The sequence below is a fragment of the Aethalodelphis obliquidens genome, unplaced genomic scaffold (genome assembly GCF_003676395.1).
Source record: "Aethalodelphis obliquidens isolate GAN/ISIS:26980383/991018 unplaced genomic scaffold, ASM367639v1 scaffold45, whole genome shotgun sequence".
Classification (NCBI taxonomy): Eukaryota; Metazoa; Chordata; class Mammalia; order Artiodactyla; family Delphinidae; genus Aethalodelphis; species Aethalodelphis obliquidens.
The window spans coordinates 529,457-542,518 of record NW_020837989.1 but is presented as its reverse complement, the minus strand read 5'-3'; the positions used below and the strand labels follow the sequence as shown (position 1 = coordinate 542,518).

The 13,062-nt window shown below is 40.5% G+C and overlaps 1 protein-coding gene across 7 annotated transcripts in view; it reads right to left on the bottom strand.

Moving 5' to 3' along the window:
• The window catches only part of EBF1 (EBF transcription factor 1), a 392,677-nt gene that overhangs the window by 67,673 nt on the left and 311,942 nt on the right, over nucleotides 1-13,062 (bottom strand). For all 7 annotated transcript variants that reach the window (XM_027081411.1, XM_027081410.1, XM_027081412.1 and 4 more), the window contains exon 10: nucleotides 9,498-9,624. In XM_027081411.1, coding sequence (XP_026937212.1) covers nucleotides 9,498-9,624 — 127 coding nt within the window. The remainder of the gene's footprint in view (nucleotides 1-9,497; nucleotides 9,625-13,062) is intronic.

Genomic DNA, 13,062 nt, shown 5'->3' with positions numbered 1-13,062 from the left:
GGGGGAAAATTTACAGAATTCATTGACCCCCAGAAGTGGTTCAGGTAGAACAAACAGCTGTGTGTCAGGGGGTTGGTCCCAACCTCTGAGACTCAGGCCATCTGAGACAGGAGGCCTTCGGAGCTACTTCCATGCAGTCAGCTGGGGTGACTGATGAATCCCAACCAATAGCGACGCCAAGAACGAGGGTATGGGACAAATGACCCTGTGCTATATGTTTCTCAGGAATTAAAAGAGATGAGAACCCAGATTCAACGTATCTATGCTTTAACGAGAAGATGAAGCTATATCTCACGATGAGATTCTACTGAAGTGTGAAATGATTATGAGAGACTAAAAATTGTTTTAAATTCATAATGCCCTGATGTTTATGATAGTTAAGTGAGAGAACAAATTAATATTATGTAAGGTATCACCCTATTTTGGTAATGACGCAGATAATCTGCATAGGAAAAAGACAAGACATATGCCATTAAAAATAATATGAAGAGCTAACATGTACTGTTTATGTTTAAAGAACTGGCAGAAATGTGGGCACTTTTAATACTATTTTAATGATTTTCTGTTGGTGCTTCCTAAATTATCTGAAATCAGTGTGGGCAACTTTGCAATAAAGAAAGAAAAACAAGTTTTAATGCTCTAGTGGGCACCACACCACTTAGTTAACAATGAACAGAAAGACGAGTATCCGTACCACTGTAACTGTGGACAAATAAAATAGAAAATAATCCTCCATCCAACATTTGGAATACATCTTAGGAAAGGAGAAAAAGAAAAATTTATTTTCATCTCCCTCCCACTCACTGTCCTCCATTTCAAGGTACATAGTTTAAAAACTGAAGGGTTAATTTATCATGATGCTGGGTAAAAAACAAAAACAACAGCCTTGAAAATCTCCAAATAGTTTATTGGCTCTGAAAACCAAATCATGTTATATTATACTAAATAGATTAGAGGTTCAAGACTTTATAGTATTGCATTACCTTGGCAAGAGTGCATATAAAACTCAGTTCCTACCTTTATTGTTAATAGCTTTCTAATCCCTGACTAGAAATTTATAGTTTAGAAATGGCAACACATCTTAAAGATTAAAGCCATGTGACAAGTAGTTCATGTCCCTTAATAACCAAATCACATGCCTTAGATTGGGGAAGCTTATCTGCCTTTTCCTTCTATACGGTTTCATTGGTAGGAAACACTTTATATCCCTATTACATGAATGATGAATGGGACTGTTGGTTATGGTCTGTTATTTGCTTGGCTGTAGTCAATATGTTTTCTTTGGACAGGGATTTCTGTGATTTATCTCTCTCCTGGCCTTATCACTTATTAACTCTGGGTAGACAGGAAAAAGCCAAGGTTGTATATAAGGCCTAGTGGCCATTTAGACCTCTAATGTCAGTGAAAATATCCCTTTTAATGATCCTGTTACACTAGCTACTCAAGTCCTGATTATACTCCACTCCAAAAAGGAAATAAAGGTCGTATTTCTTGGAAAGTATGTACATAAAATATGCAAAATAATATGCTCCCTTCAGACCAGCTCTATTCTTTGCAGAAACGGCTTTCATTTTATAGACGTCACAGAAGTACAATGGGTTACTTTTAGTGATTCTTGCTGCTGTTGTCCCCATTATGGCACCAACAGTGTTTAAGTTTACAAACGCCAGTGGGTTCAGGATCATCAATCACATCAATGTACATCAGATCAGGAGCAATCATATTTTGTGAAAAAATTCCCTTTGGCAGCGGAGAAGAAGCTTGGGACTTAGCCTTTGGATCACAAAAGCAAAAAGAATAAACATTCCCTCTGCCTTGAATTCTTTTCTTTGTGTGTAAATGGCTCATTTGGAGTAATATTTGAGACATGTGGACAGGAGCAGCCTGTTAATTTTTCCTTCTTCTTGGGTCTTTTCCAATTAGGACACTGCTAAGGCAAAACTGCTAGTCAAGTGTTCATTACACAGCCCTCCTTCAGCTGAATCCTAAGTGAAAACAATCTGATATAAAAGAAAACGCTTTCTTGCCTTCCTTTCCTCAATTCTTCCTGAGTTTGCTTAGGCCTGTCTTTATAACAATTAACATATGTGTAGAATATTACCCTTTACAAAACATTTTCATGCCCATTCTTTCACTGATACTCACAAGACCCTTCGGATGCCCAGAGAAGGAAGGACCCCACCGTCTATTAAGTGGAAGGAAGTCAAAAATCTGGGCCTGAGCCCTCCATCCCCTCACCCCCACGTCCAACACATCTCCGGGTCCTGTCCACTTTCCCTCTTAAATACCCCCTTGAATCCTCTCACTATATTCCATCTCTACCCATTACCATCCAAAGTCAAGTCATCAAATCTCTTTCCTGGAATACTGCAATGGCATCCTAACAGGTCTTCCAACATCCATTCTGGCTTCCTGTGCTCCAGTCAGCCAGAGTTTTTTGTTTTTGTTTTTATTTTCCCAAAATGAAAGTCTGGTTATGTCCACCTGACCACTTAAGGATTGCTCTTGAGATGACAACTAGACTCCTCCCGCTGGCTACAAGGCTTCAAAGGCTTGTCTCTGCCCAATCTTCTCTCTCACCATTCTTTTCCTCTCTCACCATTCTCTTCCTCTCTCTTGATTTTTCAGCTTCACTGGAATTTTTACAGCCTTCCAAGAAGCCACGTTTCCTCCCATTCAGAGCCTTCTTACATGCCTCTCTCGGCTGGAGCACTCGTTTTCTTTCCCCAACCCCACCTGACCCCTATCCTTCATCAGTTGCCAGGTTAACTCTTAATCATCCTTCAAACCTCAGCTCATGCATCTTTATCTGAGAGAAAACACCTCCAACTGACCAACTGGCAGTCCTTTGTTTTATTCTTGTCTGAACCTCTGTTCCTGTTTTTCTGGGCACTTAGCAGGTTTGAAATTGTAAACTTATGAATATCCACGTTCCCTCTTAGACTACAAGATCCCTGAAAAAAGAGACTGTGTGTGGTTTTGCTCAACATGGTTTTAGAACACTGCCTAGAATAGAACAGGCAATCCACAAATATTTGTGAGATGAGTGAATGAACTAACAAAAGAAAGTCATAAAATCAGAATTAGAACCGAGATCTTTTGATTCTGACTCGAACGCCTAGAAAGAAACAATTTCCTTAATCAGATGAAAGCTGGCACACATATAATACCAAACAAAATGTGCCCTAACAACCGATTCTTTGCATTTTGAAGAGAAACATTCCTATTGTCTGCTTCTCTCTTTCTGCATTTACTTTAAGGGAGCATTCATACCGTACCAGGCACTGCCAGGAGTGTGTTACATACATTTACTTATTGACTCCTTAGATGCAGGTACTGTTAAAATATCCTCATTTTACAGACAAAAAAATGAAGCGTATATATAATATAGATCGAACCCCATTTTTTTTCTTTAACAAAAACCCCAGTGACTGTGTTCTCTACATGTAAGTTCAAGTTAAAAGGGATAGATTCTTAATTAACAGCTCTTATTTACATTCCCTGTCATCCAGAGCACAAAAATCAATGAGGACCCATTGCTTCTGGGCAATATGTGAGTCAATTATGAGAGAACACCTATTACAAGTAAGATGTAAGTCAAGTAAGTCAAGGTGCTTCAACACAGTGGGCAAAACAGTGTAATATTAGGGAAGGTTCACTCTTCCCTCAAGCAGCTTGTGGACTTCTTGAGATGTGTCTACCTAAGATCAAAAGAAGAGAGCCAACAGTAGAAGGAAGTGAATGATGAATGAGCCATCTAAGCACATGTGACAAAAGAGATCCAAGGACAGAGACTCTTCCAATCAATCAAGATGAGCCATAGGGAACATCAACGTCACCTAGTCCAACTGGCTCATTTTACTATGAAGAAACCGTAGTCTGGAGCATGTCAGCAACTTGTCCTATGTCTCATAGCCAGTTAGCAGCAGGGCTGGGACTAGAACTCAGACCTCCCTGATCTCAGCCCAGTGCCCTGGCCACTTGCTACTGTGGCCAGAGAACACCTCCGAGGGGAAATAAGAGTTTGAACTGGAACTTACAGAGGAATCACCAAGTCCAAGGTAGCTAAACATGAAGTGAGCGTGAGGCATAGTGAGGAGACTGGTTTGAGTGGAGACGAGGAAGCACCGGGCCCAGAGCATAGCGAGCTGTGAATGCCAAGCCCAGGGGCTTGGACTACCTCTTACATACAGGGAGTAGATAGGGAAGGTTTCTCTGCAGGGACATGTTATGAAAGTGGCTTTTCAGAAGCTTAATCTGGCAATGAACTAGTTTAAGAAGAGGCTAAAGAACAAGAGATTCATTAGGTGCAAACTTTTTCCCTAAAACTGATGACTTTGTTTATCCCAGGATGGCAGCCTTCATTTGTGCAGGAGGTTTCCAAGAACTAAAAAGAGAGCTTTCTCCCTGAAACCTCTTGAACGGGGATTGAAGCTGATTATAACCTAAACACCTTTGAAGGGGGCTGGTGATAGACGGTACCCATGTTACTATGGCCTCCAGATCAGGGGTTGAAATTTGGGATGGAAATAAGAGAACAGGTGTGCGTTGTTCCTGAAAATTCAACACCTGAGAACTTTATAAATCTGGGCTGCCTTTTTAAAATACGTATTGTTTGAGGTGGTTTCTAAGAAAATATTTGTTATATCAAAATTGTTATCGTCACATTTATAAATCTTTTTCTGGCTGCCTTACACTGTGCTCTTTGTATTTGTGGTTGATTGATGTCGCTTCTTTAATTTACCGATGACTACAGTTCTGTTGCTAAAATTCCTAAAGGACATTTCTTAGACCTCTAGGAACATGGTGGAGAAGATAAACAACACATATAAAATATTACACCATGGTAGGGACTCAGCAACAAATGAATGAATGAATAATTGTAATGGTCATCAGTTATTCATGGAAACTACTAATATCTGGCCAAGTGCTCATGCTAGCTCACCCTAGGTGCTTTATACACATTTCCCTAATACTAAGAACAACCCCAGTAAGTTATTATTCCCTGTGATAATGTAAAGATGAGGCGACTGTGGTTCAGAGCCATCGTACAATGTCCCAAAAATAACCCGTTTGGTAAGTGGTAGAGCTGAGAGTTCAAGCTACACCCATCATCTCTTAAACCCAAGGACTCAATCACTATGCTACATCATCTCCTTGGAAGTGAAGGGGGAAAGACTAAGGGGAAGGAATGAAAAGAGGGAGAAGGGAAGAAAGAAGAAGAGAGAAGGGGGGCAGAGGGAGAACATAAGAGGAATGGGAAGAAAAAAGGAATATTTGAAAGACATGGTACATGTCATCAAGTTTCATGGAACATATTCAGCCAACATGGCCCCTTCTACATGCAGAGTAACTTGGGGCATGAGGTACAAACAAGAAGCATTTCCAGGAAGAATATTTATGTCAAAGTGGATTCTGAGACTAACATACAAGGATTATGTATGTTTCACAGGGGCAGGAAGCTTGGTGGAAAACGTTAAGAATAGGAGAACCCAGTGATAGAAGGGATTTGAGACGTGACCTACACAAACATCTGAGCTGTTAGATGATCATCCACTGGGGCCTTTCACCACCTTTTGGGCAGTAGGCAGTATATAGCTCTTGGTGCACACCTAAGCTGGTCCAACATCCTGGTGGCCCATTTCTCCAGTCATATTTTTCCCAAAGTCAGCAGCCCGTCCAGTGGAGGAATAACTGGACTGAAGTTAAAAAGTACATTTGGATTTGGCCACCTCTTATGAGGAAAAACCAATTCTAAGAACTTTGAAGAAGCAGCTAAAGCCTCCTGGGAGTCTCTTATCAGCTCCCAAGGTTACTTAAAGTTTAGTGGGAGAGATTACAATTCTAAGAGATCCAAGTCGCTTCAAGACGTAACAACTGCAGGAAAGCAAGCTACGAGAAGAACAAAGATATTGGCGAGACCCCTTCCAGGGCAGTGGAGGTTTATGGAGATTGACTTCCCATTGGACTGACGGACCAGACACACGATTAGCGAGGGCTTTGAAAACAGTCCTGTCCTTCGAAAGGGTTTTTGTTTCCTCCTATTAGAAAACATGATTTAAAATGTAAAGTCAGCCTTGCTCTACATTTACATAAGAATAAGTGGCCACAATAAATCAGATCAGGGATGAGCTACGCTCCTGAGCTTTTTTATTCTGATCCAGTTGGGCTTCACTTTCCTCCCTCACTCTGATTGGGCAAACACCAGAGAACCGCACAGCTGGCAGCTGAGAACACCTCACGTGTCCCTGGTCTGAAGCACCGAAGATGGAGAGCTGCCCTCCTGTCCCTACCAGTGGAGCCAGCTTGCAGGCAATCTGTGTTTAGTCAGATTCTTTCCCCCCACCCCCAAGAGTCTGCCTTTATTTGCATAGATTAGGCCAGGCTGTTCCTGTCTCACTTGTGTGGGTTTTTTTTTTTTTTTCATCTATTATAGATTTTTAGAGACTTGCACATACACACACCCAAACCCTGTCACACACTCTCAGAAAACAACAGTGCCTTAGTTTGGGCTGTTGTTTTTCAGTCCTAGGACATTTCTTTTTTTCTTTTTAAAGGGAAAAATTCCAAGTGATATTCTACTAAGAAACAACTGTTAGCTCACCCCACCCAGAAAACCAAGCCTCACATCTTGAAATGCCGTGGATGTTAAAGAAAATGAAATGTGAGCTTCTGTGGGTGGACGGAAGGGGAGGGCTGCAGGTTTCCAATGAGCTGAGCGGTTGTTCGGATATGAAGAACAGAGAGGATTTACAACCCATCCCTGTGCCTCCGCTAGAAAGTGGTGACAAGCAGAGAGGTAAACTGAGCAAATCACAGAGCCCTGGCAGCAGCAGCCATAAACACTTCATGATAATGATCAAGAGTTCCAGGTGTAGTTCAGAAATTAACAGAGACTCCCTTTTGCTAGAAATGGTGTAATGTCACAGTGACTGTGAACAGCCAGCTACATCAACAGGGAAGTTTTTGTACCAGTTTCTTTGAAACTTTTATTTTTCCAATGCACGGAGAGGTGAGAGTCTCTCTTAGAATACTTAAAAAACTAAGTCTTCTTGTCTCTTGCCCACAGTTTGAGGCAAGATCAGCAGAAGCATTTTTTCATACTTTAAATTTCCCACACACTTACACACGTGCGGGAAATCCTGGAGTGCACACCCAGGGTTTCTCTCTCTTATCCTTAACTACCTTGCTAGACTTGCAAATCGGCCGCTTTTACCTTTGATCTTGATTCCCATCTCATACGAGTTTTCCAAGATGTGATTTCTTAAATTGATAGCAATTTTTTTAATGGTTAAAAAAATTCCCAATAACGATGGGTCCCCTAGCTATTTTCTTTTGAGAACTTAAGTAATTTAATGGGGATGATTTTTTTTTTTTTTAACTTTTATGGCCAGGTGGCTCAAGGGGATATTTCGTTGAACACTGATTAAAAATAATTTCTTCTAAAGGAGTCTTGACCACAAAATGGAACCATTAATGGGCAGGGACGTTGTCACCAAAGCGGAATCATGCCTGATCGCCTCTCGTTCCTCCCATCACACGAGCATTTTCTTCTTCTTTTTCTTCTCCTTTTCTTGTCCTTAATGGCAGAGTAAATAAGCAGCCAGCGAGGCCTAAATGTTTTCGGCCAAAAACAGAGTCCAAACTCCTCAGAGAAAACATTTGGCCTCTGTGGTTTTGTAATATGTTCCAGAACACTGAGTTCAGTGAAGAACATTGTGAAAAACTCCCATCCATCGGAATGATGGTGGGGAATGTTACAGTATCAGAAGTTTCATTTGGTCCTTTTCTTGCAGGCCCATAATGAGGCTTGTAAAAAAAAAAAAAAAAAAAAAAAATAGCGCTATGTGGAAGTTCTCATGGGAAAAATGAATGGCAAGAAATCCTAGCTTTAAAAGAAACAGCTAATCTGCTAGTTTGATTGTTCTTCAAAACTTACGCTGAACCAATGAGCCTAATTAAAAACACTTGGCCTACTTCTATAAAGCACCATCGCTTTCTCTATGCTTCGTTTGTATACACCACAAAACTCCAGATAGACTATTATTTTTTCAAGTGCTCACTAACAAAGTGCTGACTTTGTTGGGACGGCTGAGTTAATTTCTTGAACTCAGTGTGAAACCTTAGCTAAACAAAATTGTGGTAATTTTCCTTAATTTGTAAAAGTGATTGGAGTGCAAACAAAAGTTTCCTCTTGGGTCAATCCTATAATTTTCAATTAACTAAAACTAATAGGCAGGCAGGCACCAAACCTACATTTTGTTTAAAGGGCTGGGAGGCATTTCCAAGGGTCAGGATGTATTAATTGTTTTTATAATTTTGAGGGGGGGGGGAGAGTCACTAATAAGCACGGTCGGTTTTGTTCCTAGTGTTAAAATACAAAAGGAAAGATGCTTCGAGGTAAAATGTCACAGCAAAATAAAATTTGTCCATTTAATTGTATGGTTATAATTGGGATGTGTTAGCACAGTTATCCCTTCGTGCTCTGGAGTCTCCTTGTGTGAAAGCAACTTACACTCTGTACTTAAGCTGGCCTTCTGGTCCTTTATTGAATGAAGAAGGAAACATGGGGCCAGTTTCTGGAGACAGCTACCCAGCGATGACTGCTACTCAGCAGAGGACCTAGAATGTTACCACTCCCAGGGTGGTCCTTGGACCAGGATCATCCACCTCGTTTTCGGAGCTTGTTAGAAATGCAGAGTCTCAGGTCCCACCCAGAGCTACTGAATCAGAATCTGGATTGCAAAAAAGATCCCTCGGTTAGGGATCTGTTTGGTTCCCTAAAGACTGTCTGGTTTGCACACAACAATCTGAGGATCTCTTCAAGTACACACTGGGCACTCAGACTATGCACTTGATGTATTTCCATAGAGAACATGCCTGGTTCTCTCCATGTGACGGGAGGAAATTCACATTCACCCTATAACCCTAGCTTCTTACTGCAAGGCAGGTCCACGTGCCAAGGCTCTTTGGGGTGGCAGGGGGCAGTCGGTTGCGGGGGTGCGGGGGGGGGGGAGAAAAATGCAGCTTACAGGGAAAGAAAGCACCAATCCAGAATGAAATACGAAAATCACCAATTGTCGTTAATACAAGTGCCACGACCAAGCTAGAAGAACGTCGTACCGGGCATTAATGCACACCCCTACTCCATAAAGCAAACGAACTGCCACACAGATGGTTTAACATCCAGAGAGACTCAGGATTGTCGAGCACTCCTTTCCTCTTCCCTTATTTCTCATGCTGCTGCTTTAGGTATCCAACCCATGATTTCAACAGATCCTGTCATTCAACACGGACACCCAGATGAATTCTTAAATAATGATAGTAGTAGTAGTAGTAGTAGCACCTCATTTGGTCAAACATAGGGTGAAATGGAGAAGGAAAGTGGGTCTTAAGAGAAAACAGATTTTAGAATAACACACACACATATATACAAGATAGCGTCAAAGACCCACAAGGCCAAGGCAGCTCTGTCCACCATCTGCAGTAGTTCTTACCTGTGTAAATGAATCTTCCCGGTGTCCCTTTGCAGAACTGTTTGGATTTGTAGGACAATGTGACCTCTACAACACCAGGGATGTGCCGAGGAGGAGTTTGCACCCGGATGGCATGAGGAGTAATCAACTAGGGGGGAGACATTTGGGAAAAAAAACATTGTCACTGCATTATGTAAAGGACTCATTTCATATGTTTCTTATCAGCTCTCAATAAACATAGCCTTCAAACACATAATTAACCTGTCAGTGTTTAAATACAATCGTGATGGAACCTGTATAAAAGACACTGACGACAATATTTACAAGTGCTCTGAGCACAGCCATAACAACTTTATCTGAGTTTTCCTACACGGCAGGCACTCTGCTTCCTGGTTTGAAAAGTGAACCTGGCCTAATGAAATGATTTATCTACTACAGGATATCCTTTGGAAAATCTCTGTTTGAAGCAGACACCCAAATCAGAGCTGAGCTCTGCCACTCCTCTCCAGAAGCTGGTGGGCCTGGTGTTTGAAGTGAGCCCTTAAACATGTGCAAAACACAGAGGTAGGAAATCAGTGGGCCAAGGTGCTCTGATTAGCTGCAGAGCACATGTAGGAAATGCCCCTGAAGACCATTTGGTGCATTAACTACCAGAGGCACAATCAAAGAGCTTTAAAGGGGAAACCCAAGAATGTGCCTCCCTGAAATAGCTGAGGGATCTAGCAGAACTAAGGACTGTCCATAAAAGGGAAATGGAAAGTTGGGGAGGGGGCTGGAGGATGATCAGTGGTCCATTATGCAATGCCACGTGCACAATGAGAAAGGTCATTTCTGAACCCTGTTGGCAGCCAGAGTACACCGCAAAGCAGAATTTATTTTTTAGTACTCGTATCTTTGTTTATATAACTAAAATGTTATTAACGGCCATAAAACTGGCATTATCTGGTTCTTTGAAAACCCCAGCCCTGGTATTTGACTGGCTGACCTCTCTGATGGTGCTGGACTCTGCGTGCTCTCTCTGTGGTGTGTGCAACAGCCCATCCGTTACTCCTTTCAGACGCATTTAGATCAGTGCTGCGGTACTGAGTCAGTATGCAATGGGTGATCACTTGAGTTTATACTAACTCATGTTTGTGCTGTTCTTATAACTTAGAAAGGGCTTTTGTTTCAATGTGCAAATTCAAATGTTTTGCCCAGAGAATCACAGGTGACACCATGAGAATCCAGGTGACACCCACAAATGCCAGCCCCTGCGTCCTGCCTGGGTAAACTGTCCTAGCACAAAGTCCTGGCAGAAAGAATGTAAGAAAGTTGCTACTGCTAAAATCCGCAAGTAATTTCTTTCAAATGCTCTTTCTTGAAACATAAAGGTCATCTGCATAAAAATCATTTTAACTTAGTAATTAGAAATGCCTATCCTCTTCCACAGAATGTGTGGACCCTTAGTTTATTAGCTGGAAATACACAGAAGATACTTCAGTAATACCGTGCTTATGTGGAACCCCTGGAGACTGAGCTCTCCATGGCTAAGTTTTTCAGACGGCTAAGGGTTTATCCATAAAAGCACAAAAAATATTTAAGATTTTGACCTTTTCATACTGAAATTCTTCCAAAATGCACTGTATGTTTTCTAAAGTAAGCAAAGTATATATAATTTAATTTAGCCTTGATAAATCAAGATTTTCGTTTGGAACACCCCTTCTTATATCTTGTATCAAAGCTGTATTTATCTTAGATCTATATATCTTCTATAATACAGAAAAGCCCTAAGTGACCACTGAGGTATGAGGGGCTATTTTCCCCTGCACTAAATGGTCCTGGATACCTATGAGTTTTAAATTATTTCTATTTTGTTCATTTTTTTTTTTGTCTTTTTTCCTCCTGGTGTCCTTTGCACTTTCTATACTGCTCTTCTAATCTTTAAGCATCGAAATCAGGAAATCAAGTTTACTATTATATAGAGAATAGGAGAAGAAAAGAGGCTCTGAAGAGCAGTAAAAGATGACCTTCCAAAATCAAGTGCATGTTTAATCTCAACTGATCAGACAGTGTTTGTGCAATGTTGGGATTAACACTTGTTGAGTACCTAGGTTATCTACTACATTGCCGAGGATTTTACTTGCAAACACTAATTTGGTCAGAACGATCGTAAGTATTTTTATCGCTTTTTCTCAGATGTGAAAACAGAATCATAAATTGTTAAACTGCTTGCACAAATCACGCTCGTTAGAGCAAATAAGAGCAAAAAAGTGACCCCAGTGCAGTTCAAAAAACGACAGGAACAAATTCTTCCTATCTAATCATAAAAAAGAAATTGTTTATATTCATACCTTTAAACTTTTTAAAGGTACTATCAAACTCAAAATTTTCAGATCCAAAGACTGTGTGTGTGTGTTAATCTACATGCTATATCCATTTTTCACTTACTGCCTGGTCCTTGGCTATGTTTTTGATGGTGGAAGGTGCCATATAGTTATATTCCAAATAAGTGGTACACTTCTATCTTAAGAGTTGCTTGGACTGCAGAGTAACATTAATTCACGAGAATATTTAGGAGAACTTTCAGCCAGTTACAAAATACTTCACCTGCCCTCCCTTTTCTCAGGGGAAATACATTTTAAAAGATGGAAAGATATCAGCAGACAATTGAGACATCTTTTTAAGCCTAAGTACTTATTACCTATGAGTTGATACACTAAGAAACAAAATTCATGGGCCTTACAAATTGATTAGATATGACTGCAAAGAAACTAAGAGAGTGGGGTGTTGGCATAAAGTACTAGGCTCAGGAAATTGAAACAAATTTTCATTTACAATTTTATTTTCAGTTTTAATCAATCACTCTAACTAAAGCAGAGATTCATTCTTGAAATAACTATCCTTCGCAAATGAGGTAGAATATGAATCATCATTAGAGAGTGAATTTGTTGATGTTTTCCTTGCTGTGGATGTTAGTCTGGGAACAGGCTCTAGCACTGACACATGATACTGATGGCTTACAGAAGGAAAAACTTGTATCTAACTTCTGTCAGTTGAAAGCAGAGGCTTAATTACTAATCACTCAAAGAATTACAGTATTTATTACGGGAAGGAATGCTAGTAATCATTTAAAACTAACACTCTCATTTCATTAGCGAAGGACACGAAAGTCCAGAAAAGTCTAGTGGCTTCAAAAATTGACTCAACATGTTAGGGAAAAGACAGGGTCTAGATTTGGAAGTCTAGAACTCAAGACCCACCTCCAACCCCCTCCCCCCATCTCAGGATAAATTTCCCACATTGTTCCAACCTGGCTGAACTAAGGCAGCCCCTCTAAGTTACCGAAGGAGGAAGGGCTCCAGTAAGTCTAAATTTTCCGAACTTCCATCATCGGAATACCGCTTTCTTAGTTTTGCCATATCTATAAACCACCTATACAATTATGTACTTAAAAATTTTTAATTGGTTAACTTTTTGTTTAAAATAACTTATTTTAAAAGGGAGCTATATTATTATCACAAGTGGTATCCCCTGCCAAAATAAGAAGGAACTGTGGGTGGTAATCTTAAGGTTAATATGATGTTAAATCCTAGCTAGATAATGTTGA